General features: G+C 35.3%; 1 protein-coding gene across 7 annotated transcripts in view; it reads right to left on the minus strand.

The window, feature by feature from the left end:
- The window catches only part of LOC131070885 (DNA repair protein RAD51 homolog 2), a 200,697-nt gene that overhangs the window by 84,976 nt on the left and 87,832 nt on the right, over window positions 1-27,889 (minus strand). For 6 of the 7 annotated variants that reach the window (XM_059218344.1, XM_059218336.1, XM_059218346.1 and 3 more), the window contains 4 exons: window positions 20,047-20,127; window positions 14,704-14,769; window positions 14,385-14,482; window positions 14,180-14,302 (listed from right to left, as the gene is read on the minus strand). In XM_059218344.1, coding sequence (XP_059074327.1) covers window positions 14,180-14,302; window positions 14,385-14,482; window positions 14,704-14,769; window positions 20,047-20,127 — 368 coding nt within the window. The remainder of the gene's footprint in view (window positions 1-14,179; window positions 14,303-14,384; window positions 14,483-14,703; window positions 14,770-20,046; window positions 20,128-27,889) is intronic. The other variant, XM_059218338.1, reaches the window with a different exon arrangement.

Raw genomic sequence — 27,889 nt, forward strand, 5'->3', positions numbered from 1 at the left:
CTTCTAAAGCGTGGTGAACAAAGATTTGCCTTCAAAACTTGATAATCCTAGCCTAAAATGCAAAAAGCGCTCCTGTCCTTCACTGGAGGACCAGGGCGAAAATCTTTAGAACACCAATTTTGCCTTGCAAAAACAAGTTAAGCATGCATAGAATGAACGAAGCGATCATTGTTTGTCCCACAACGAAAGTTGGCAATTAAAGGACGAAGAAATAAGAGCAAAAGTGAAAATCGCTCCTGTCCCTCTCCAAGGGACCAGAGCAAAGTAAATGGCATTCATTATTTTTTACCATATTTGGGCGTTAATATCCTCCAAATCGCATTAGATGCCAAATTGCTAACTTTGGAATATTTGAAAAAATTAATTAAATTGGCATTTAATAAATTAATTTTGGGCCTCAAAAAAAATCGAATTTATATTATAAAGGCATTTAAAATTAATTTTTGTGAAATTAAAAATTAAAAGTTGAGCGCACAAGGCATTATTTTGCCTTTATTTGACAAGTCGGCCTACTCCTTTTGAGGTTTTACTTATTATTTCACCTTTTATTTGCAAGGTCGGCCTCATGGGTAAGTGGAAGGTGAGCGCTCTATTTATTGGAGGTGTTTTTTCACAATTTAAATCATTCAATCATCCTTTCAAGTGCGAATTTGGAGAGCTAATAGAAGGGCGAAATTCATCTTGGAGACTAAGAAGGGCGAAATTCATCTTGGAGACTAAGAAGGGCGAAATTCATCTTGAAGGCTATTGGAGAGGCGAATTTCTTGCTAGATTGGAGGATAATTTCCAGATTTTTTGAAGGCTAAAGAAGGCGTACTTCATCCAAGGGAGGACTATAAATCTTGCCCAACAAAATCCGGTCTTCTTCCTTCATTTTTCAAGGTTTTGTACTTAAATACTCAAGGGAGGTATGAAGAATCATTTTTGAAGTTCTTATTCAAGACTTATTGTGATCCCATTGCAATTTTGTAAAGTCTAAGTCTTGAAGATCCAAATTCCATTCATTATTAATTTGAAAATGTGTAATTCTTGATTTATCATGACTTTTTTCAAATTAATATCTTAAGTTTTACCTTTGAAAGGTCTTAAATTTCATGCTTTGAGGTTTGATGCTCAAAAGACTAACTTTAATATTTTGTGTAGGCATCAAATGGAGATCCCGGAGTTGTAAAATCAAGCCAGATCAAGGACGGTCTCCTCCAAGAAGATCAAGCAAGGACAAGGGCGACCTCCTCCAGTCTAGCATCGACAAGGATGGCTTTCTTCGATCAAACATCAACAAGGGCAACCTCTTCCAATCCAGCATTCCAAGGCAAGGTACATCAATCATCTTGCACATCAAAGACGAAAGAAGTTAGAGCAAGGGTTCGTTGAAGAAGCAGATAGTTCCAGAAGAATTAATTAAGGCTAACTTCTCAACATTACCAAATTGAATATCTACCAAGTTACAAGTGTCAGACAAGGTGGCATCCTAGTCATCACTTCTCCAGTCAGTGTGGTCCACCTCAGCATGTCCAGATTCAATGTTCCTAACTCATGGAAGGTGGCACAAACTTCGATGTACCTACCCCGGCTATCCATTGGTCGATTTTTCCAGAGAAGACATGTGTCCAACCAATACAATTTTATCATTGGTCAAGCATTAAATGTTATGTAATGGTTGTAACAAACCCTAATTAGGGTTTTCATTGTAAAATCTTGGCCATTGATCTCGAATTGATCTCAGCCATCGAATTGTATTATGGGCACTATATAAGCCCTGGCATTTCATTTGTAAAGGCAATAAAAAGCAGTTAGAAAGGAGTTAGTGAATAGAGAGTAGTTAGAAGGTGATTAGAATAGCAATTAGAGTAGAGTAGAGAGAGAAGGCAAAGATTGTTGCCAAGATGTTGTTGTAAAAGACTTGTAAGTTCATTGAAGAAATGGTGAAATTTATGGGTCGATTCGACAATTTGCATGGTCTCTATACTTCTCATATTTGATTTCGTGTTATTAGATGAGTGGAAGAAATGTGCTTGATTGATGGTGAAATTCGTATATCCATACTACTAGCAGTTTGTTGATTGCAGACTTGCCTTGTGTAGTCAACTGGAATCATTCAGCTTAAGCTTAACTTCAGTTGTCGCTTCTTCATTGATATGCATCAGCCTGATGGTGTCTATGCCTGCAGTGATGATTTGAACATCATAAAGCTTTCCTTCGAAGATCGCACTAACCTTGTGGAGATGGTCCTGGGATGTCAAAACAAGACTTAGTTAGAATTTCATCAAAGATCATTCATTGCTCTTACATTCTTAGTGTTAGGATTAGATCCTTTCCTCGCCCTCGTCTTTTTTCCTTTTTTTCAAATCTAAGGCAGTAAAATCCTGTGTTCCAACAATATTCAAAGCAAATCAGAAGTTCAGTCATCAAGTGTAAGTCCCCTTGTGATTCCAGCAAATCACATCATACCACAGAGAGCTTATCCACATGTAGAGATCCTATAACGAAGAACCTTGAAGTCACCTTGATTGATCCTTTTCGCGATATCTTCAACATTCAGAGGCTTTACTCAAGAGAGGATAAGGTACCCTTGGGTATTTTATTTTGTGTTTGATAAGTGTAAAAAATACACGTCAACACGTCCCCATCCAAATGCTAAATAACTAGGAGAAAGCTCCTTGTATTATCTTTATAGATTGATAATATTGAAAGCCAACTCTTTCGATATTCATTGATATGACAAAACCAAACCTTGGACAACACTCACGATTATTTATTTATACTTTATTGTACCGAGTGATAATATGAGTGGAGCAATTAAGAGAAATATGCAAAATAGTTATCTGACTTCATTGACAAGTCAAAGTGCAAGATCGCTGAAGTATTATTAATAGCAAATAAACATCAAGAATATTGAATTGACTAATCGATATATAACTAGATAGTAATATGAAAGGATCCATCCCAATCCAAAGGTATCATATACAGGATCAATAACTAGAGATACCCGTGGTAAATAATTATGGAAGGCAATCATTCAAGACTAAGGCGTAAATCTTTGATAATCTGTGTTACCCTTAACAGAGATCATTTTTATGTTAACAAAGGAGATTAATACCAAGGAGATTCATAATAAGAAGACCTCATGATAACTAATTCTCATCCGTTAAACATAACAACTAATCATGCGATTTTAATGGAGTCCGATAATGGATTATATAATAACAATAGTAAACAAGAGATGTGACTGGAATAATGAAGTGACACGATCCCGTAACAAAGCATGCTCTTTAGCTCTCAAAGAGCACAACCATTCAATTGTGAAGAGTTATATAAGACAAATCAAATCATTCATTCCGGGGGGTAGAAGTTTGTTTGTTATTTTTATTATCCAATTGGGATCACTTGTTCTTGGTGCTTAATATGCATGCTTAATATATGAAGCCCAATAATGTTCAATGCAGAATTTAATAATCATATTAATATTGGCTGAAAACAGTGGCAGACCAGATCTGACATGTATCAGATCTGTTTGCTTTTACCAGCCATTAAATATATTGATAATTAATGTTTTCTTTTTAAAGAAATGGTAATATTAATGTTTAATAAAAAAGGTAATTAGCAAATATGTTAATAATGGGTGATACATTAACAATTGGTGTATATATATATACAAAGATGTCTTAATCGGGAAAATAATAATATTAGATTAAAATAAAGAATCTAAAGAACTCTTAGGAAATAGTCAATAAGAGGGATAACAAAATTAATTGTCTAATGAGGAAAATAAATAAGCATTTGTTAATAACTAATAATTTGAATAATATCAATGATTGGCTTCATGATTACTCTCAATCAATTTTAGTATATTGAAATAGATTAATTATGTTAATCGGGTAGGGGACATTACAAGGAAAAGAAAAGAAAGGGAGGAACGGAGGATGCACCCAGCACAGACTGCGGAAAAGGTAAAGCATTGGTACTTACGCCATAAATATATATATGTGTGTGGACGTGTGTGCCACACACACACATATATAGTTAGGATGGATCTATCATATGTAGTATGTAACCAATCTCTCTGACAGAATTATATTGTTATTATAATATTGTCTTATATGTGTGTGAGTGTGTGTGTGTGTGTGTGTGTGTGTGTGTGTGTGTGTACACACACATATATATATGTATATATTTGCAATATACTTGTTCATGTAGAATCAATAATAGGAATAAAGAAGTATGTAAGACAGACATAAATTATAATTTAAATAATAATGGAAATGTAAATTGTTATGAAATGCCTTATGCTGGGTGTTAATGGATGACAATAATTTGGCTATGTTATGGAGACTAATGGGAATAATCCCCTTAGCCTAATTCGGGATTATGATAATCCCTGGTAGGTAGTATATAGTATATACTAAGTACTCATATGCATATATATTAAAAGCTTGGGTGTAGGAAGCCTCACCCAAGACGGGATGGATCTTGCCGGTCCTCTCTGGTAGACTTGGATGATAAGATGTATCATCCAAGGCAGGAATTGATCATATGACGATCTTCCTTGGTAGGCTTGGATGTAAAATGCTACGTCCAAGACGGGAATCAAATTATCTATCGACTTCCCTGGTAAGGCTTGGAACCATAATTGATTCCAAGAGGAGTTTGGGGATAGCACTTCACGGGAAGACGGTCATTAGAACCCACCTAAGGACATATCCCAATACTTCACCTGTATCCTTTTTATTACTTAAGAATTAAGATTTGTTTAATTAAGTAATTGAAGTTTAATTGCAATTTAGATTAGTAAATATATATATTTTGTTGCACTCTAACAGTTTGTTTTACAGGAAGGTGATCTATAACTAGTAGGGACATTACAGTGGTATCAGAGCATAATCCTGCCATCTTGTGGGACAAAACTACAACATTGCTCTTTAATATGTGTGTACTTTTCAAATGGATATTTATTTCCTTATGAGTGTATGCTTTCTACCTTGCAAATATTTGTGATTACTAAATTTATTCATCATGTATGTTCCTTACCTGGTGGGTATGGCTCATGCCATACATATATTTATACAGGTTTCATACCTTTCTATGCATATGCTTCATTTACTATGCACTTACGTACATGCTCCTTTAAAATCTATTTGTGTGAATGCTTAGGTATGTTCTTAATGCCTCGCTCATATTTATGTGGTTTACGTGCTACTTCACACATCATGCTTTTGTATTTAAGTGCATTGCTTCATGCTTACGTGTCTGTTGTGTATTTATTGCTTCATGCCTTACATGTATTTATATATCTGCATGTTTTATTCATGCCTTGATTGTATTCTTGTGGGTGATTCACATATATTTCCATATATGATTCATACGTGTGTTTATGTATATATTCCATGCTTTGTATGCCCAATAGCTTAAGTGAATTTCTATGCGCTATGTGCATTCACATATATACTTCCTAACTTAAGTGAATTCCAATGTGAACTCAATGCTACTTAAGCAAATTCAAGTGTATACTCCATACTTTATGTACTACATGTGTTTTACATGTATGCTGCATACTTAATTGTATTCACGTGTATTACATATGTTGCACACTTTGAATGTATTCATATGTATGATTCATGTGTATTTCCGTGTATGATTAATACATGTATTGTGTGTATACTTCATGTATGCTTCATGCCTTTACATATGTATACCTTGTGTTTTTATTGGGAAATGACTCAGTTTAAGGAAATTGTCAATTGCTTGAGGACAAGAAATTTTGGGAAGGGTAGACTGTCATGACCCCTCCTTGATCGTTATATATATCTATATGCTAAATAAAACAATTATTATTATAAATATAATTACCAATAAATAATTATTTAAAATTTATTTATTTATTAAATATTATTATTAATATTTATTACTAATTTAATATTCTTGAAATATTCAAATAAAGATAAATTAATATTGCAACAAATCCTTATATTGCAAATTCTTTGTGACGTCCCCATCCAAATGCTAAATAACTAGGAGAAAGCTCCTTGTATTATCTTTATAGTTTGATAATATTGAAAGCCAACTCTTTCGATATTCATTGATATGACAAAACCGAACCTTGGACAACACTCACGATTATTTATTTATACTTTATTGTACCGAGTGATAATATGAGTGGAGCAATTAAGAGAAATATGCAAAATAGTTATCTGACTTCATTGACAGGTCAAAGTGCAAGATCGCTGAAGTATTATTAATAGTAAATAAAAATCAAGAATATTGAATTGACTAATCGATATATAACTAGATAGCAATATGAAAGGATCCATCCCAATCCAAAGGTATCATATACAGGATCAATAACTAGAGATACCCGTGGTAAATAATTATCGAAGCCAATCATTCAATACTAAGGCGTAAACCTTAGATAATCTGTGTTACCCTTAACAGAGATCATTTCATGTTAACAAAGGAGATTAATACCAAGGAGATTCATAATAAGAAGACCTCATGATAACTAATTATCATCTGTTAAACATAACAACTAATCATGCGATTTTAATGGAGTCCGATAATGGATTATATAATAACAATAGTAAACAAGAGATGTGATTGGAATAATGAAGTGAGACAATCCCGTAACGAAGCATGCTCTTTAGCTCTCAAAGAGCACAACCATTCAATTGTGAAGAGTTATAGAAGACAAATCAAATCATTCATTCCAGGGGGTAGAAGTCTGTTTGTTATTTTTCTTATCCAATTGGGATCACTTGTTCTTGGTGCTTAATATGCATGCTTAATATATGAAGCCCGATAATGTTTAATGCAGAATTTAATAATCATATTAATATTGGCTGCAAACAGTGGCAGACCAGATCTGACATGTATCAGATCTGTCTGCTTTTACCAGCCATTAAATATATTGATAATTAATGTTTTTTTTTAAAAGAAATGGTAATATTAATGTTTAATAAAAAAGGTAATTAGCAAATATGTTAATAATGGGTGATGCATTAACAATTGGTGTATATATGTATATATAAAGATGTCTTAATCGGGAAAATAATAATATTAGATTAAAATAAAGAATCTAAAGAACTCTTAAGAAATAGTCAATAACAGGGATAACAAAATTAATTGTCTAATGAGGAAAATAAATAAGCATTTGTTAATAACTAATAATTTGAAGAATGTCAATGACTGGCTTCATGATACTCTCAATCAATTTTAGTATATTGAAATAGATTAATTATGTTAATCGGGTAGGGGACATTACAAGGAAAAGAAAAGAAGGGAGGAACGGAGGATGCGCCCAGCACAAACTACGGAAAAGGTAAAACGTTGGTACTTACGCCATAAATATATATGTGTGTGTGGACGTGTGCCACAAAGAGAATTTTATAAATGTTGTCCTCTGTTTAAAATGACTCCACCTTTTAGAATATTCCCCATGACTAGATTTTTAAAGCCCAGGTTTCAAAAGCTCTTTTCATTCAAAAAAAATCAAACACACATATCACAAACTGCTTTTTTTGTATGCACATATTTTTCTCATCAAGTCGTATTAAATTTCTTGGCTGAAAAAAACTTCAATTCCCAGCTCCCACTCTCAAAAAAAGCGTACCAATAAACACTCAAAATCTCTGAGCCAATACACGATTTTTAATAAAAAATAGTCGTCCTCATATTTTCTAGAAACGGAAAGCATATCGTGATTAAAAAAACGACCTCTGCACAATTAATAGCCACAATGGCACATAAAATAATTCTTTAAACATGGCACCATATAGTCAGCACATCAAATATGTTTTGATTGTCACTAAAAAAACCCAGCAATAAGTTCATAGACTTCATCGAAAATGGTCCACAAAAGCCAAAAATAGATAGAACATGGGGAATCCAAGCATATGAGCTGTCATGATTTATTTGAGGTCTCCACTTTCATTTGCTGAGTTAGAAAAATATCAACTCAAGAAGAATCGGGTCCCACAAATCAAAATGATGTGGCATAAAAGGCTGATATGGCATAAAGTCTGACTAAGCTGCTGACAAGAGACAAGCAGACACACGGCTAGCTCAAGTAAGCATACACACACAGCTCAAATAGGCAACCGAGCACCTCAAATAGTCACCCAAGCACCTTAAGTTGCTCAACCAGGCAAGTAGACAACTCAACCAAGAAGGCAAGCAGCTCAACTGAACTTCAAATAAAATTTGACATCAATAACAAAAATTCCAACAAACTCCCCCTTTGTCATTGATGGAAACTCCATCTCCATCGTTCATGGCTTTATCTCTTCAACATTAATTCTTACCCTACCATCCCATGGGGTAAGAGCCGCTTGCGGCCAGCCCATAAAGCTCTTTTATTTACAACTTTCAATACTATGGGCATGTGGGGCACTTCCCCACCATCCCACAAAGCTTATTACCTGCTGCAAGATTGCAGGGGGGGACCCAACTTAAGTGACTTAATTTGTCACGTGAACACTTTGCATCACTAGGAAATAGAAGGGTTGGAGGTACCATGAGATTAAAGGCATACAAAATATTGAACCCGACACATTAAAACTTGCATTGAATGACTGGCTAGGATGAAAAGGCCTAACACATGGGGCCAATAATTTGACAATAGGGTTACACATAGGTTATGACTTACAAAGGTGCCTATCGGGTTAACATGTTAACAAAGGATTTTAACGTTATACCACAAGGGGCAAAGGCAATAGGGCTCCAACACTTTAGGCAAAATTTTGATCTGCCCTAATGACTCTCAAAGATCATTTTCAAGCATACAAACTTCATGAACATTGCAAAATTTTGACAATCCCAACAAGTTCCTTACCTAAAAATATTTTCAGTAGGGTTATAAGTTATATGCATATATGTACAACATATACTGTATATCAATATATCATATTTTTTTCTTATAAACTAAACAAACAAGTCAAATGGCTTAATTTTAAATATTCCAAGGCCCTATGCACATTACATACAAACTAGCCAAATTCCTAAACCACAAGTGGGACTAAAGTTCAAGCAAATTACACATTGTTGTATATCACCCAACTTGACAACACCTCCAATGGCCAATTGCTCCCACCTAGTAGCTTCATTCAAGTTCACCTACATTAACGCTTATTGACCATAACCATCCAATAGCCCAAACCAAGAGAAAGGAACCTTATGCCTTTGATTGTTGCCTTGCAGAGCTTGCCTACTACCTTCTTCCCTTGGGAAAATTTGGGCATAATTTTTGCATTGGTCATTCTTATGCATTATTAACAAATTGTCAGTAACATGACCCAAGTATTTGCAATATGCCTATACCACCCATAGGTCACAGTTTACAATTACATTCTCCTTTCCTAATAAGCTGGCATCCACCGTTGGTGCACCCACAAACTGACTATCTTTTCTATAGTAGAGGCAACCAAGGGCATTTGAAATCCCATTAGTATATTTCTAGTAGAAATAGTCAGAGAAGCCAAGCCCTCAGAGCCTCATTTGCGACTGTGTTGGTGTGTTTTTTATGCACGCGCAACTCAGAATAAAATACCCTAAGATATCCTATTCTCTCTTGATCAAAATATTCTATGTGCTAAACAGATTGGCTATGTAATCACAAAGTCGACTCCAAGGTTCTAGATTCAATGCAGATAGTCTCAGTTGGTTCGGTTTGATATGTTGATAATCTCAAGGGGGGCTTACGTAATTGTTCGAGGAGTGAATCAATCAAAGGATTCTATTGATTGTTGATGCTTGTAACTTTCTTCTTCTTTTTTTCCGAATGATTTTCAATGAGCTCTTTTCAATCCTACTTCTATCTAGACTTGAAAAAAAGGCAAAAGGATGAGGGTTTAGGAAGCTAATTCTAATTCTAATTCTAAGCTAATCCTATGAGCTCTAGAGACAGAAATTGCAAAAGTGGAATCCAAACCAATCCTTGCTTTGCCAAATTCAACAACTACACAAGAACGGTGCAATCTTCTAAGGAAATCAAAAGATTTTCATATCACTCATATTCACCAACATCTTGAACAATGAATAAAGCAATTGAAGTTAAGTTTATGTTTCTAGTTTAGACTAATTTTGCACGATAACTGAAAATCATCTAATTATCCAAAGTATGAACACATTATTCCACATTCAGCAATTCTATCAAATGCTTCATTCAATCTAACAACTTGAAATGAAATCTATTCTATGGAGAGCCAAGAAACCATACTAACTTGCAAAAGTAAACAAGATTCACTAACAATTGAACAATGAATGTCTTAGCACTTAAAAGAATCACTACAACAATTTCTTAGAAATCTCTCCCTTTACAAATGAGGGGAGGAGGGTTTATATAGCATCCGATTACAAAGCAATGACCTGGATTGATCCAAGATCGACGACCAAGATTAATAGATAAAACCCTAATTAGGGTTACTTGCAAAAAAAATTCCTTTCGGCCAATGGGAAAATTACAACACTCTGGACAACCAATGAGAAAATAGGAGCCACTTGTTGAGTCTGGTTCATTGCATCTAGACATGTTTGACTTGGAACCCCTAGATTGGTTGAATGATGACTGGGATGCCACCTCAGCTTGCCTTGTAGATTTGATTCTCCATCATGAAGAAGTGTTGATGCCTTAGGCAATATCTTTTGATCCGAACGAAATTCAAGATGATTAGAACATTTTCTTCGTTCTCATTGCGTCTTGAACTTATTGCTCCTTGGTGTGGAATCTTTTGATTTTGGATTTTCAAAAGAAATCCAAGGTCAAGGTAAAGCCTTTCATCCTTGTATGACTAAATCTTCTTGATCCTACTAAAGTGTAAGTCCTTTGTTCCTTTCATCCTTGGATTCTACCTTGAAGCGTGAATGTCGTCCTTCCATGCGTTGTGGAATTATCTTTCCAATTGGTTCCTTTGTTTCATCTTTATCTTTCTGGAAATCTCTTTCTGAGTTGACATCAAGTACTTGACAATAGAGAAAATTCATAGATTAGAAGAAAAGCTTGATGTCATCTCGAAATTTTTTGAAAATAACTCTGATTTTCTAATTGTTTTTTTGAAATTAAACTCAAAATCAGACTTAATCAAGTCTGAAACTAAAAAATCAGAATTAGTAAACTTGGAAATTGTGGAATTAATAGATTATGAATTTAGAAATAAAAATCAGACTTGGGAACATTCTGGAAATTGAAATGAAACTATGAAAATCTTCTTGAAATCATGAAATTAAGTCTGATTTAAACTTTAGGATTGAAAATCAGAATTGGAAAAGATTTTGGAAACTAAAATCAGACTAAGAAAATTTTGGAATTGGTAAAACAAAGTCTGATTTTAAGAATTTCTGCCTCCAAGACTGCATAAAACACAAAAAAGCAACCATGTTCTTCTGATGAAATTTGAAAATTTGATGTGGAAAACCTACGCACAGGTCCGATTATCAAATTTTCAGAATAAGGTCTGGAATTTTGAGGCCCAAAATCTGAAAATTTTGTCATGAAAGTGCTTCAGACCTGCAAGAATTGAAGAAAAAATCTCAGAGAAAGCTTCTGATTAGTCTTTGAATGCCTTGAATTCTCCCTTAGAACTTGCTGTGAACCTGCAATAACACTTCTAATTTGCCTAGAACTTTGGAAAGATGCCAATAAAAGTTCAAATTTTTTGAGGATAGATGGAAAATTGTGAATAGTGAATTGCCAACGCTGATGTCTTATAGCAAACTCAAACCCTGCCTTGCATTGTTTTTTTGTTTTAATGAATTTTTTTAATGGTAATGTATGCAGTCAAGTTTTGGCTTCCAAATCGAACCTTCCTTATGTTTTATTGTTTTTGTGTTTTAAAACTTATTGCAATTTTCCCTCTTTGCTTCCTTCTAGAAATCTTTTTGCTTTATTTCCTTTTTTTTATTTAGCCAAGCTCAAACTTTTTCGTTTCATGAGTTGGGCAAACTTCTCCTTGTACTCAGCTTCTTTTTCTTTTTGAGATTTTTTGAAATTTTTGCCTAAACGGACTTTGATGCTAGTCAAGGAACTTTTGACCATGGCACGAGCGGACTTTGCAAGTGTGCAAGAAAGATTCACCATGAGGTAGGGCGGACTTGAGGTTGGATTAGGAATTTTTTATACTTAACCAAAATTTTCAACCTTTCCTCTTCCAAGCGCCTATACTTAATCACCTTTATTACCCCTTCTTGGGTAGACTTCAACATCAATGAGGAAGTTTTCCACTTGCCTTGGGTGAACTTTGCTTGTGCTGGAAGTTTTCCATGGAAACTTGAAATTCTTCTATGGAAACAAGGAATTTTTCCAAGGAATTCAGGAATTTTTTCCAAGGAAACAAGGAGTTTTTCCAGGGAATTCAGGAATTTTTTCCAAGGAAACAAGGAGTTTTTCCAAGGAAACAAGGAATTTTTTCTAGGGAAACAAGGAATTTTTCCAACGAATTCAAGAATTTTTTACAACGAAACAAGGAATTTTTCTTGAGCCAAGTTCCAAACTTAGTCAATTTCTTGTGATCTTCAATCAGCTTTTTAGAAATTATCCTCTAGATTCGAAAGTTATTTCATACTTGGTTTGTTCTGGATGAATTCTCCTGACTCGACACATCTTCTGAACGTGAAACCATCCAAAACCTCGAAAAAAGCAAAAATCAACTTTCAAAAAAAGTAACTTTCTATTTTTAGAAAAAAACAAGCCCAAAAAGTAGGTTCTTGAATTGGCCCCAAAATGCCAAATACAAAACTTTCTAAATTTAGAAAAAAGAAAAAAAAGCAAAATTCCTAAAAAAAAAATCAAGTTGTCAGAATTGACCCCAAGAAATTGTGATTATACTCCTTCGACCCATCTGAGACCGTTCACAACATCAAACCATCCTTTTGACCATTGCTTCATTTTTTTACTTTAATGACTCCCCCGAATTTCAAAAAACTTGACTCATTTCTAAGATTTAGAAACCAAAGACCAGAACTTTAAACTAAAAGCAAAACAAAAAAGAGGGGATCCCCATTTGCAATGGGGCGATGTGTGATTATGCCACAACAAACTGCCACCAAAAGTTTGGCTACAAAATTTTGCCCTAACACAAGCCTTCAAACATCATGGATAACCTTCTCCAATCCCTTCTTTATCTAGTTAACTCTTTGATGAAGCCCATTGTTTAAGTTAAGGCTCTTTGATTCACGACCAAATTTGGCTAGGGAACACTTATCAATGACAAGGTCTCTATAGAATGGATCCCTTTTAGCCTTGGCTTGTCAACAAACAACATTAGGAGTTACAATAATGCACACCAATAGACCATTGAACCAAGGAGGTCCACACTACAAAAAAAAATCACACAATCTCCTAGCTGCCATCCATGACTTTCAAACTCACATCTTAATGGCATTAATCATCCCCCATGCAAATGTCAGTTATAGTCTCAATGTAGGAGAGAATCTATGAACTAAATGTGATCAATCTGGTGCCATGGTTTGCATTTAATCTACATGAGCAATAGCAATGGGAGATTAAGGTGATAACACATGTGGGGGTGGCAAGGAATAATGATATACTTGAACTTAGGGAGGTTTAAATAATAATGATTTAGGCAATCCACCCCATGAATCTAACAAAGCACTACATTGATTTGAGTGGGGAAGTGATCAACAACATAATCAGCCAAAAGGCCAGCCACTCCATTATAGCTTCTCTAAAACAATGTGAAGCAGTGTTTTGCTAAGGGCTTGACTGATATGCAAGGCTTCTTCAAAGATGTTTTTCAATCCTCAATCTGCACATGCTTCTTTGCAGAGGCCAATAATCACCTCTGACATGTAGCTTCTGATCACCCATTGATTTAGCAAGAGCTAGACCAAGAATTAGTCCTTCATATTCTGCCACATCATTAGTGCATGTCCCCATATATATGGTTCCCCCATGCATAAAGGAGCCTTGGTCATCTCTAATTATAGCTCGCACACGAGCCATACCAGGATTGCTTCATGATGCTCCATAAAAATTGAACATGAAAAAACCTTCTGAGGGTGGCTTCCGCACCACCATTTTTCTTGCATTTCTTTTTCCTCTTAAACCCTTTAATAGGGGTTTCAACAACAAACCTAACAAACAAATGCACAAAATGCAAAAGTATTGCTCAATGAAATATTAAAGAGATGCATAAAACATTATATTTTGCAAGAAAAATTATGACAGTCTGACCTCCATAAGACTCAAAAATGAGGCGGATGTTCACAGCATGAGCCCAATTTGTTCCTAAAGCTGCTGTTAGGTGTGCCTCAAAGCTTTTGGATGTTATAATGTGATCACTCTTCTTCTTAGCTGCTGCTTCAAACAAATGATAAAAATTACATAAAAATAAAGATTGCATAAATTAAACAGAAAAACAAATAGTAAACAGTTATACCTTCAAATGGGAAAGTCAAACTCTTATCATCTTGTGTGTTTTGCAATCTTACTTGGTTAGTTACCACAACAGGTATCCTTGAAACCTCTGCAAGAGCTCTGAGAAACTCATGGAAAAATCACAAGATAAATATTCACAAGGTTGGAAAGAAATTAGAGTTGTCACATTGTAATTTACTGTAACTCCACAGAAGTCCAGAAGGATGGCACTGAATTGAAAATTCAAAGCCCAATTTAATAACAATTATTTTAGTACTTAATATGCCTAGTTTCCCTTAAGAGGTGTATTTCTGAAATGCCTCTTAGCATGTGTCACTTACTTTAAAAAGGATGCCTGACTACCTATTGTATCATGTTTTGAAGAAGTCTGTTCCTGCCCCTGTTCACTGCAGCAATCTGGCTTTAGTCCAGTGCAAAAATGTTTCATCTAAGATTTTCAAAAAAATACTAGAAAACAACACTATAGTTTTCACCTCTCACAATTTAGGAGTATGATTCATTCCAAAAGTGTCTGTATGTCTCAGAACCAAAACATTTTCACAACATTCAACTTGTGAGCACAAACATTCATATCTGATAATGTTTCGAACAAACAATGAGCCCCCAAAACATAGTCATGTGGAAAAGGTCATCTAGTTTAAGTTAAACATCTCTGAAGTTTATCTTCATAAATTAGCATACAAAAATTTGCATGTGCCTTTTAAGGTGTCCATTTTGATGCTGTATCCTCTCATTCTTCCTCAACTACAAATAACAATAATAACGTTCGAAAAGATTTTCTTATGAATCAGAGTGATTCACTACTGCAAATAGAAGAGAAACACCTCCAAGAACTGACAAGAATACCATTAAATTAAGAACTTCAAACAATCATACGGACTCAAAAATTAAGAACCTCAAACAATCATACGGACTCATCAATTTGTTACTGGGAATCTGGAAAAATGAAGAGATCAGAAATGGAGATGGCAATGGCACTGGTGAAATTTAGGATTGGTATATTTTCAGAAGAGACTACAGCAAATGGTATTAATACATCAGAAAAATCATTTTGCCTAATGGCAAATGTTCTTTCTTATAAAGAAATTCCTTTTCATCAAATTTTTCAGATTTTTCTTCAAATTGTGTAAACAAGTTGCTTTATACCTCAACAATCGATTAACTCCACAAAACAATCTCAGTATGAAAAAAAAAGATACAAGACACAAAATATATTTAGTGAAAAAAATTAGTCTTCTCGAAGGCTAGAGTGAGATCTTGGGTCTCACTCATTCTCACTTAGGTACTCATTCTCACGTAGGTATGTGTTCGTAAAGTTTTGATCATCATATGTCTATCGTTTTCATTATGAGAATGTATCTTAGGATGAATTAAAGGTTGATATAATGCTTAGGTTTTCCCTTGATTAGGAAATGTGTCCGTTTTCCTTCCACTCTTGCTTGTTTATTCACCTTCTCATCATGTTAGGGGAAGCTCTACCTTCTTATTTGTTCATCACGATGAGGTCATCTCACAACCGATATGTCTTCGGCTAGTGCAGTCAAGCTTGATGCAATGACTTTGCATACTTGGAACTTTGGAAGTGTCATTGTGACACAAATGTGTCACAATTGTAACATGAAAAATATGCTAAGCCATATTTGTTTCATTAGTGTTCTATATGTATTTGTAATGTCCCCTTCTCAATGAGGAATAAACATTGGTCCATTGGCCTATCCCGGAGAAGGCTAATCGGAATGAAGAATTAGGGTTTCCTATTTTTGTGGAGCTTTGTATGATCTAATTGGTGCTTATCCGGTAGGGCTTCTGCAACTTCATTCGTGGATTCCTTCTGGGTTTTTCGAGAGCTTCACAATGATATAACATGCATTCAGTTTTGAGAGGCATTCTAAACTTACTATTTTTAGTAAGTTGGTGGCAGTTGTTAGGGTTTTGAGATTATTCTGAGTTTTATGAGCTTCTTCTCATGGTTCGAAAAGCAAGCCGTTTGGAGTTGTTTTCGGGACTTGCTATTTTTAGTAAGTGCCATTTTAGGTAGTTCTATTTTTAGCAGTGTAGTTCAGAGCCCCGACCTAGTCCAGTTGTTGGTTTTTGGCATTTCAACCCATCAGTTCAATTTGGCACAATCAGTATTTGATTTTCAGTGATTTATTAAATATTATTATTTTATGCTAAAGTTAATATTTAATATGTTTATGGACGATTTATGGAAAAATACTTTGCACCTAAAAATATTATATTTTTACTAAGTCAGTGGCGTGAGAAAAGGAGGCATATTTCATGAGTTTATTATGTTTTAAGTTGTAAGTTATACACCAAGGAAAAAGTTCGAACTTTTTGCCTAGGAGTTGGACGCCAAACACATGAGGGAGTGGGAAATGAAATGCAAATGAAGAAGTTGTACTTTGGATGCCATTTGGAGGTGAATTTGAGGTCTTAGAATCTATAAATATGAGAGCTTGGTCTCTCATTTGATCATCTTTGAACATTTTCATCATAGTTCAAAAAATCGCGGACTCGCCATGAACTCACGAGTCCTTGGGAGCCGCGAGTCGACTCGCCAAGGACTCGCGAGGCGAGTCCTGGCGAGTCCACCTAAAAGACTCGCGAGTCTTTTGCAAGGACTTGCGCGAGTCTTTTGCACGGACTCGTGAGTCTTTCAGATGGAGTCGCACAACCCAGAAAAAACGTCATGCAACCTTTAAAAGTGAGTCTTTTTTTTATTTTTTTGCCTTCATTTGGTGTAATTGAGGGAGTGAAATATCTCGTGAAGGGTGTTTTTGCCAATAGAGAAATAATACCTGACGCCTATATAAAATAAGAAAAGTATTTTTGGCCTTGCAGGGTGCTGCCCCTCGACCCCGCCCTGTATCGCGACAGGGAGCGCGCAAGGGGCGATGCCCCTTGACCCCAAATTGGGGGTGCTGCCCCCAAACCCCCGTCGAAAAATATAGGGGGAAACTGTGTTGATGGAAGTAGTGAAAATTTAACCTTCGAGTCTGATTAGGCTCCATATAACAACATAATTAGCATTGAAGAAATCTGGGTATTTAGATTTAGTATTTCAAATTTCAAATATTGCGCGTTTGTAGATCATATGACATGTGTAATGTTTCAATTATGGCTCCTCTCTAAAAGCATTAATTTCTTTATGTTTTTTTGTAAAACTACGGTTTTTTTTTTGCCGAGTCTTTCGCGAATCTTTCACGAGTCCGAGTCCGAGTCCAAATTTTTGGTTTGCCAAGTCCATGGCGAGTCCGAGTTTTTGAACTTTGATTTTCATAATGAAGTGCTGCCAAAATTGTGCCAGACCTTTGCTCCGAAGTTGCGTGCTTCCTAGCTTGTACCAGTTTAGTACTTGAGAAATAGCACCTAGCTATGAGAGAGCCTATTTCTCATTCAAAGGAGTAGATTGAGCTTCAAAGTGATGGAGTTTGCTATTATATTTTCAGTTTTCTAATTGCTGCTGTGTTTTCGGTGTGTTCTGGGTGTATGGTGGCTGAAGCAATCTTTCATTCGTACCTCACTGCCGGTTCAATGTTTCAATATGGGTATTGACTCTGATTTTCTCTTTACCATAGGCGATGAAGTACTCCAAATCGCAGAAGGTAGTTTGCTGATCTGATTTTTATATTGCTGGTCGAACTTTTCTGCTAGGATGCCCCTTCCCTAGCTTCCTTCGGATGCGTGCATCTGGTTTCAGACTTCGAAGTTGCAGGTTTAAGGTTCTAAAATGTTCCCTCATGTCATATTAGTCATTTGCTTTTGATTTGGTGTGATTTCGAGTAGATTTGAGTTAGTTATGAGCATTTTGGTGTTTTTGGTAGTGATTGGTCTGCGTGTTATTGACTTTCAGAATAAAGAACAGCAATAGTTGCTTTATGTTTGAGTTGGTTTTAGAGGTAGCTATCATTTGTGATCAACATTATTCTTCTATTCTAATCATTTCTCTCTATATTGTAAGGTTGAATAGTAGTACTATCAACCACTTCTGGATTGTAAAGCATACCCCGCTGAAAAGTGGAAGAGGCTGGCTTGCCGCCTACATTTGATATTTGTAATTTTGTCCTTCTGCTGCATAAGCGGTCGAGTGATTATTGTTTGTAATGGTCCTCCCGCTGCATAAGCGCTTGAGTTGAGCTTTGTTGTTTGTGTTCATCCTCCTGCGGAAATATGCGGTAGAGTGATTCATGCTTGGTTGTGTTCTTGTTTCTCCTTGGCTGGTTTACCGCTAGGCTTTCTTGTTTCTATCCAACTGGAAAGTGGAAGGGGCTAAGGTGCCGCCATTATTGTAATCAGTACTTTCAGCAATTTGAAACTAACGATCCCTTGTTACCGTATGCTCTCACCCTCCCAGTTTGGGCTCTCAGTGATCAAAAGTTGTAGGGTTCTTTCCAGTTGGTTTGGATTTCATTTCTCTAACCCTAATGGGTGTTGTTGTGCTCCTAATCTTGTTGATAAATCAAAAAAAAATTGTTGGGGATATTACAGTATTCTTGGATCATTACATCAAAGCCTCCAAAGATTTCAAAATACTTAGCAGCTAGAAAAAAACAGAAAAATACTGATGCAAAAAGAGATTTCTGCCATTGTAGTGAAAAATCAGTACACATTTTGCAGAATACTTAAGGTCTTTTTATGAGTCATAAGATTTAGTTTAGCTTTTATTTATGATGGAGCTTCCCCTTCTAGTTGAAGAAAGACTTATCAGTACATGCTATTCCATTTATGTTGTCCTGAAAGGGGCAAAATAAAACACTAGCATTCCCCTTCTTAATCTATTCACACTTGTTTTTTCAATATTCCCTCATTTAAAACTGTATATTTGGATTTTCTCAAGCAAAGGTACACTACAAAGATTCAAACTTGTAGTTGAAAATTTGGGGAAAATTTTGGCAAAGATATTAATTAATTGAAGGGTTTGGAGCTTGGTTAGATGAGATAAAATGAAGAACAAGGCATGCACAAAGGCCCATCTAACCCTTGACATCACAAGGGGCTGTTGCACCCAAACCCTACTCTATTTTTAATACTCAAAAGGTAAGAAATGTTTTGGGCTGCAATGGATGGAAAAGCAGTGTTTTTCCCTTTTTCTTAACTTGAAATAATGAAAACAACATTTTTTCCCTGTCTATATAAATATGTCGGCATTGTTTAGATTCCCAAGTTTTTTTATTTAAGACTCAGTTTCAAATCTGGAATCTGAAGAGAGTGGTGACGACATTAAATTTGCTGTCTCAAATCCAACATGTCACATAACAATATATATAAATTTCAGCTTCTTTTCTGTATATTGTTTAAATAAATGATAATTGAAATTTGTTTTACTGTGTTTTGCAATTAATCTTTCAAATATTAGTTTTTATATATAATTTTAAAACCATTCCTCCATTTCCCCCAAATTATGAAAACACTTTTGCTGTCCATGAAACTCAAAGTAAAACTTGTGGTTTTGGTTTCACAAACAACCTTATAATGGAAGCAAGAACATTGTTGGTTTATTTCATTTTTTTTAATCCACAGTGAGGTACTCTAATCCCTTTCTTGATTTAGCTATCAAAAAAATGATTGCATGTATTTAAATTTTATATTAAGTGCTGTGGACTGTCAAACCTCATCCCTGGTTCTCAGACAAAAATTGATAACCAAAAGAAAAGTTATACCTTGAAACCAGTGCAGCCATACTGTCAATAATCACCAACTTTATACAATGTTGAGTGACTGATGCTTCTAGTTGCCGCAAGCTGCCAAAATGGAAAGGAGAAACTTCAGAGTCTTGTGACATTCCGTTTGACACCGAGGAAGAAAGAGTGACTCTAATCCAAATTAGTCTCTCAGAAGTTTTAAGGTATGAAAGAGGAGCCAATTGAATTCAAATCAATATTTTGATCAAGTGAATGTGCCAAAAAAAAATTGGATATAAGAACAGCAGGTTAATTGACATGGTAGAAATTATAAATCAAAAACATGACTCATATTTAAAAAGATTCCCAGTATCAGAAGCAATGCTCCAATGCTTAAAGTTTTATCATATTTCTCAATAAATCTCCAAATTTTCAATCCAAGTCCAATAATAGCCAGGAAAACTAAAATCAACCTACGTGAATGAATCTTTTAATGACTATCTCGTAAGGGTTGCATCAGACATGTCCTGGCATTCACAACTTAAGAAAAAGAACATTAAAATCATTTAAGGGCGTAAGCGAGCAGTAAAACATCAAGCAAATCTGGAAGCCTATACAACCCACTAACAAAATAGTGGTAATTCATGTGAACAATGTTGGTCAGGGATTGTTGGATTCTGTAAATGTAGTGCACTCTTGCAACACATTAATTATGCACACGAGGAGTTGCAGGAATTTAGCTTAGTATAGCCCCATCAAATGCCAACCCTTTTTGATTGTATCATTGCCAACAGAAGTGCAGGAATGAGGCAGTATGGCAATTTTTGTCCCTATGTGTGTGTGTGTTCAAAATTATAAATCATAAGAATAGTGATATTCATAATTGCCAATAAATAGAATATTTAATTACCTCATATTCACAACTGGCAAAAATGAACATACTAAGTCTCAAAATGTCATTGAACAAAAATGAACATACTAAGTCTCAAAATGTCATTGAACATTGAAAGTTCAAATTACAATCGATATTTAAATCCATATTCTTCTTCATCAAAAGCATCAAGGTCAACATCAACATTTGTTTCAATTTCATTTGAACCACAATCAATTGGATTACCACTCCCACTAACTGTGTCAAGTGTAGAAGCTGCCTCATCTGTAGAGACTTCGGCAAGCTATGCAACTGTAGCATCTAAATCTGCACACAGTTGTTGGATCCCAATTCTTTGTCATGCTATCATTGTATTCAGGTCTCTTATATGACAAGAGATGGAGATTGGAGTGTATATAGACCAAATCCTCTGCTTTTTTTGCACCCAAACAGTTGTGTTTAACTGAGTGGATGGAGTATGTACTCCAATTCCGGTCAGCTGAAGAACTTGCAACTTGTTGAATTTGCATGCAACATTTAGTATTTGATTTCATAATTAAAAACTTAAAACATAAAAAATTATTAAATTAAATTATTATAAGATAGCATCAAATGAAACATGCGAAAAATAAAAAATAAAAAGATACATACTTGGGAGAGAATTTTAATTGCAAGAGGCTACAAGTAAATGGAGCCTTGACCATGTAGATACCACCACTCATCAGCACTTTTCCTATAATTGTTAGTATAGCAGAAACATCATGATTTTTTGAAGCTATGAAGTGAACAAACTTGCTCAAAACAATACTTTGGATTTCTTCATCTAAAAAATATATTTCTAAATGCAGCCTTATAGCCAGCAACAACCTCCCCATCTCTAGTGGTGGCACCCTCCTCCGCAATGAAAGTACCTCTTTTCTATAATATTTGATGACCAAGCAAATGCTAAGAGATGTAAGGGGGTGATCATCTTGTTGCCACGATCAATGATAATCTTTTGAACAGTTTTGAAAAATGTTTCGTTGGGTCATGTTCCTTGGCTTATTTTATTGCCCTTATTTTCTCCACCATAGAATCCATGTCATCTTCCTAAATTCACCCAAACATGGGCGATTAGTAAGTATCAACATACCTAATCATGCTCCTAATGGGCTCAATGAAATTCAAAATATGTTCCACATGAGCCCACCACTCATCATCTAGGATCAATGCTTTTACTTTTTGTGCTCTTTCTATGATTGATTGCCTCCATACATTCCACAAGTTGTTGATGACCATAGAACTCAAGGCTTCTCAAACCTTCCAAAGTCGTCTTAAGACGATTGAGTGAAATGCAAACTGTGTTTTGACAACCTAACATGGTATAAAAAATACAAGTCGCATATCAACAATAAAAAACAAAACAAAAGTTAAAAAATATATTAAAAAATAAAATTAAAATTAAATTAAACAACTCCAACTTGGAGAAGATCTTGAATATGGCTTGTGACATATGATAATTGGTCACAAACACTTGGATGTCCTCATTCTTCATGTAGATTTGTTTGACCCACTAAATTTGTGTGCTTGTCTTTTGCAATATCAAATTGAGCAAGTGGGCTGCACATGGTGTTGGAAAAATGTGACCATATGTAGCCTCCACTATACACCTAGCTGCCCTACAATTTTTAGGATTGTCCATTATGAATTGGACAACATTTTCAAGCCCCACCATTTCAATGAATTCTATGAGAATATTGGCAATGAAACTTGCATCTTCTACTTGCCCCTCACAATCCACTGCTTTCAAAAACATCACTCCTTTAGAGGACACTACTATAAAATTGATCAATGATTTATTTGTGCAATATTTCCATACATCATAAGTGATGGGCTGTTTCAGGTCATGTATCCATGATTACTCTTAGTGATGTTTCTATTGAAAGTTTATCCTTCGCCAATAAAGTGGTTCACACCTTTTCATACCCAGGACTAACATAATCAAGAGGTGTATTGCAAAGGGTCTTCACCATATCCCGCCAATAAAGTGATCTAACAATTTTGAAAGGAAGCCTATTGTGCTGCCCACACACACCTCGTCTTCGACAGGGACCCCCTTTCTTTTGCTTGCTCTGCCAGTTGCTAGGATGAGAGAGAATAGATCTTGGTAAGCCATTCAATCAAAGGAGTGTGATAGGGATTAGAGGTGAGGTGTGGAGTATGGTATAAGAGTGCTCTAGGAATGACCACCCTGCACAAAGCTCATTGCAAAAGTCTACAAACAAGTACAATGTGGAGATAGGATGTAGGCCTAGGAGCTTAAGAGCCTAGAAGTGTTCAAGAACTTGGGAAAACCAGAAATTCAGATTGGCATAGAAATCAAACGAAGGAGAAGAGCATTCAAGCCCCAATTTGATCCAAAGTTGGATAATGAAAAAAGTTTTGATGGCCCAAAATTCTAGCCAAAACATACCAATTCAGTCTAAAACTCGGTACCAACACTAAAAAGAGGATTAAGGCTTGTTCCTAAAACCTTAACTGATGTCAAACTTTAGCTCGAATTTCTCACCATACCCTCCAAGTTTGGTTGTAGCACTGGAAATGGGATAAAACCATAATCCCAAACATCTTCCTAAGCCCGAAGTTTTGACCAAAATTTCACCCTTCATGCCTAAAATTTGGTCCTAGCACTAAAAATGGGAATTAGCATTATTCCTAAAAGGTTTCCAATCACCGAAATTTCTCCCATAACTTGAGTTCCAATCCAATATTCAGTGATTGCAGTCAAATCACAGATAAAGGTTGTTCCTAAAGGTTCTCCCAGCATCAAGGTTGCAGCCGTCACACCATTTCAAAGCAAAATTTCTTCATGTAATGTCTTGGACAGATCTGAGTTAATCCAAGTCAAGGTTTGTGAGGCGTCAAAGAGTTTGGAAGGAATGGGTGGGTATCAAACAAGTATCATCCTCTTTAACTCGGTGCTGGGATGCAAAATCAGAACATATGTTATTCCCTAAATCCTTCCCAACGCCGAAATTCTGCCCAATCCCCTCCGAACTCGGTGCTGGGACAGAAAATAGAATTAGACCTTCAATCCTAAAACCTTTCCTAACCCCAAACTTCAGCCTGAATTTCATCCAACACCTCCTAAGTTCAGTAATAGCACAAATTTAGGACTAAGACTTACTCCTAAAAAGCGTCCTAATGTCGATTTTCAGACCGAAATTTCACCTTCCAATCCAAAATTTGGTGATGGCGAGACAAAGAGGAATAAGCCCTCATCCCGATTGTTCCTACCACCGAGGTTAACTCCGAATTTCTTCTTTCACTCACTAAATTCGGTGTAGCACTGAGAATCCGAATTGGCTTATTCCAAAAGCCCTTCCCAGCCCCATGGTTTTGACCGAAATTTATCTCATACTCTTCAAATTTGGTAGGACCATCCAGATTTGAATTTGGCCTTATTCCTAAGAGCTTTGATGGCACCGAATTTTGTCTAAATAGTGCAATTTGTAGTCAAAATCAGATCAAGGTTCAAGTCTTGAAGCTCATCTTGCCACCAAACTTTTCCCTTAGTCCCAAAATCAGCTTCCTAAGTCCTAGTTCATGGGGCATGATTTCAATATGATGTTCAATAGGGGTTAAGTGTTGCAAAAAGAAAATCTCCAATGGATGTGATGGTAATGAATGAATGGCTAAACAAAAAGATGATTGATCCTTGGACTTACTTGTCCATGCAGAATGAAGAGCTCAACAGAGGTGATGTCGAGATCCCTAAGATAAAGGGAGGCTCTACAACACTACAATCCAGGGGCACCGATTGAAGATGTGATCGTGATAAAGCTAGAAGATCACCAAAGACAAAGTACAAGGATAAAGGACCACTACCATAGTGTAGAAGGCCAAAGTGATGTCATTTCCAGAACTCTGGAAAACAGTGGTAGACACAAAGTTGGTGCAGGGTACATGCAGACTGCAGAGATAGAGAAGGAACAGCTGAGTTTGAGCAAGAAAATGATTTATTGTAAAAAGGAATTATTTTATTGTAAAATGACTACTTTTTGTCCCAATTTAATGCAATATAAAAGGGGGTCAAAAGTTAGTTGTTTACCTAGCTACCAAGTTTGTCTTGAGCCCTGTGAACTTTGTCTTCTAGTGGGATGGCAGTTGGAGAGTAGTTGAAAAGTGGTTGAAGTTGTTAAAAGTTGAAACCATTAATTGAAAGTTGTTAGTGTTTCTAGGAGGTCAAATCTAGGCCATTGAATGGATTGAATCCTGGCCATTGGTTCAAAATGTAAAATCTATAAAAGGCCAATGCCTCTCTCATGGTTAGAAGTTAGAATGGTTAGAATTGGTAGGATTTAGAAATTGGTAGGTTAGAAAATATAAGTTAGAATTAGGGGTAGAGTGGGAATTGTTGAGCAGAAATTGTTGTAATGTTAGTTGAAGCAAGTGAATGAAAAATTGAAGCATGGTGTTTTGCCATTTGCTTTCTCCTATTTGCATGGTTTCTTTTCATCAAATTAATTAAGGTTCAATAATCTTAATGATAAAATGTGAGGATATCTGATAGCTTTCAAGTTCATACCATTGGAGGTTTGCTAACCGTAGGTCTTTGTGCATGGTTAGTCTGAGCTCCCCCCCCCCCCCTTTATTGTTGTTAGTTCAATTATGAATGTTCATCTAAGTTGCGCTAGAATTCGGTACTTAATGTATGTTTATGGTCTGAAAACCCTTTTATTTTCCTTTGGAGATTGCACTATTTCTATGGCGTTGTAAGTTTATCTTTGGCTAAGCAGTAATTAGTATTGTGTGAAATCTGTCTACCCGTAGCACCAACCGTTACATCATTGTCCCTAGGTTCTCTAAACCCTATCCCTTTGCTCTTTATTTTAATCAGTTTGGGAAGTAAAGCATCATCAAATAGCCATATCAGATGTAGGCCAACTTGTTAGATGCATAGGTCCCCTTGAGATTACCAGCAAATCACATCAGCCCTAATTTATCTTGAGCTTAGTCATGACCTAACATTAGAAACCTTGAGGTTATCCTGCCTAGATAGTTAGAGGGCATACAGGATTTCCTTATACAAGAGAGAGTAGGATGTACTCGGTGCATTTTATTTTGCATTGACGGAAGTGCAAACCTCCCCATCAACAAACCCCATTGCCATAAATGCAACAAGCAATGCTCTAATCTACAACCTCTCTTCATTTTTAAGACCTTGTCCAATGGGCCTCTTTTTTTGCGAAACCGAAACTGTCATGCCCAAAATTTAGGGCAAAAACGGAATGATTTTTTTTTTTTAACTACAAATCAATTAACAAGTTCGCTAACTCGACATGCATTAACATGTTTGCCATATCCATATTCGAGTTAACTCTAATACTAACTAAGTAACGAAATTAATTAAAAATTTATTTGCGGAAAACTAAATGATTTAATTTATTTTCTCATCAACATAATCAATAGTTTAATTAAAATGAACACATTAAAAACTAGGAGATGAAGATAATTTTAGTCTCCATTAAGACTATATTATCTAAAATCCCTTTTTAAATCCATAATTAAAATAATCGTTTTAAAGTGTCACTTAATTTAGATAATTTAATCTTTTTCAAAACTCCTCAAGCTAATAAGGTTAAAATAATTATTTACTTCTCATTACTTAATTTAAATCATTTCGTATTATTCAAGAAATCAAATAATAACCTCATACAATTTTAACTTGATCCATTTCTACCCATTTACTTTATATAGAACATAATTATAAAAAAGACAACCTTAATTATATACAAATATATTTATATTTATATATATATATATATATATATATATATATATATATATATCGATATAATATATATATATATATATATTTATATATATATATATAAATATATATATATTGATATAATATATATATATATACCTATATAATGTATATAAATCTACCTAGGGTTTTACCCACTCAAAACTCTATCAAAACCAATACCTATCCTCACCCCTTTTTCTTTTCTTTCTTTTATTTTATTTTTATTTCCTTGTTAATTTAAAACTTCCCTTAAAGTAATTTACTTATTTTACCCTAACCATATTTGGTTTGCCCTAACCCCAAGCTTTGGATTAGGGCATTACCTTTAATATATATAATTTTTTTTATTTATTGAATCTTTCATATTAACCTTGGTTCGTAATGTGCAGGGCCGAAACCCATCGAGCGGCAGCCATGGAGGAAGTTCGGCAAAATGGGGATGAGCGACCGTAAAGGTGGAGGCGGGGGATAGCAAGCGGCGCCGCCAGTGGGACGACCCACTGTGTGGGTCGCGGCCCACACAACGGCCTTGGCCGCTGTGTGTGTCGTGGCCTGCACAGTGGCTACGGCCACTGGTGCGCCCCGCGGCCCGCACAGGGAACGCAGGCCCTGTGCGTTCCGCGGCCCGCACAGAGGCTACGGCCTCTGTGTTGGTCGCGGCCCGCACAGGATCCACGTGCCCTGCGCGGCCCTTCCCAAAGAAAACTGCTTTCTCTTTTTTTTTTAATTTTTTAATATATATATATATATATTCAAATATATTTTACATGCAATTTAAAAAAAAAAAAAAATACAAAGGTAATTCAATAAGTTAAATAAATCTATATAGGTATTTATATATATATATAAATGTGTATATACAGTTTCACATGTTTATATTCATATATATATATATATATAATATATATACATGAAATCTACATGTATATGGTTATATATATTTATAAATAAATTATATTATTGTTTCATTTCTTAAAATAACCCAGAATCATGGAAGATTCTGATTTTTCAATCGTAGGAAAGGAAGTACAATGTTAAATCTATTTAATGTAAGGATTTTTTTTTTTCCAGAAATATATTATACTATATTCCTTATTTTATATTTTTTTTTTTTCTTTTTCATAAAACAGAATTATAAAATTATTTTTAAATCTACAATATGCATGCAAATCTAGTTGATGTCTTTCCTATTTATTTTTATTTTAAATGCTTAAAAA

The sequence above is a fragment of the Cryptomeria japonica genome, chromosome 1, assembly GCF_030272615.1.
Source record: "Cryptomeria japonica chromosome 1, Sugi_1.0, whole genome shotgun sequence".
NCBI lineage: Eukaryota > Viridiplantae > Streptophyta > Pinopsida > Cupressales > Cupressaceae > Cryptomeria > Cryptomeria japonica.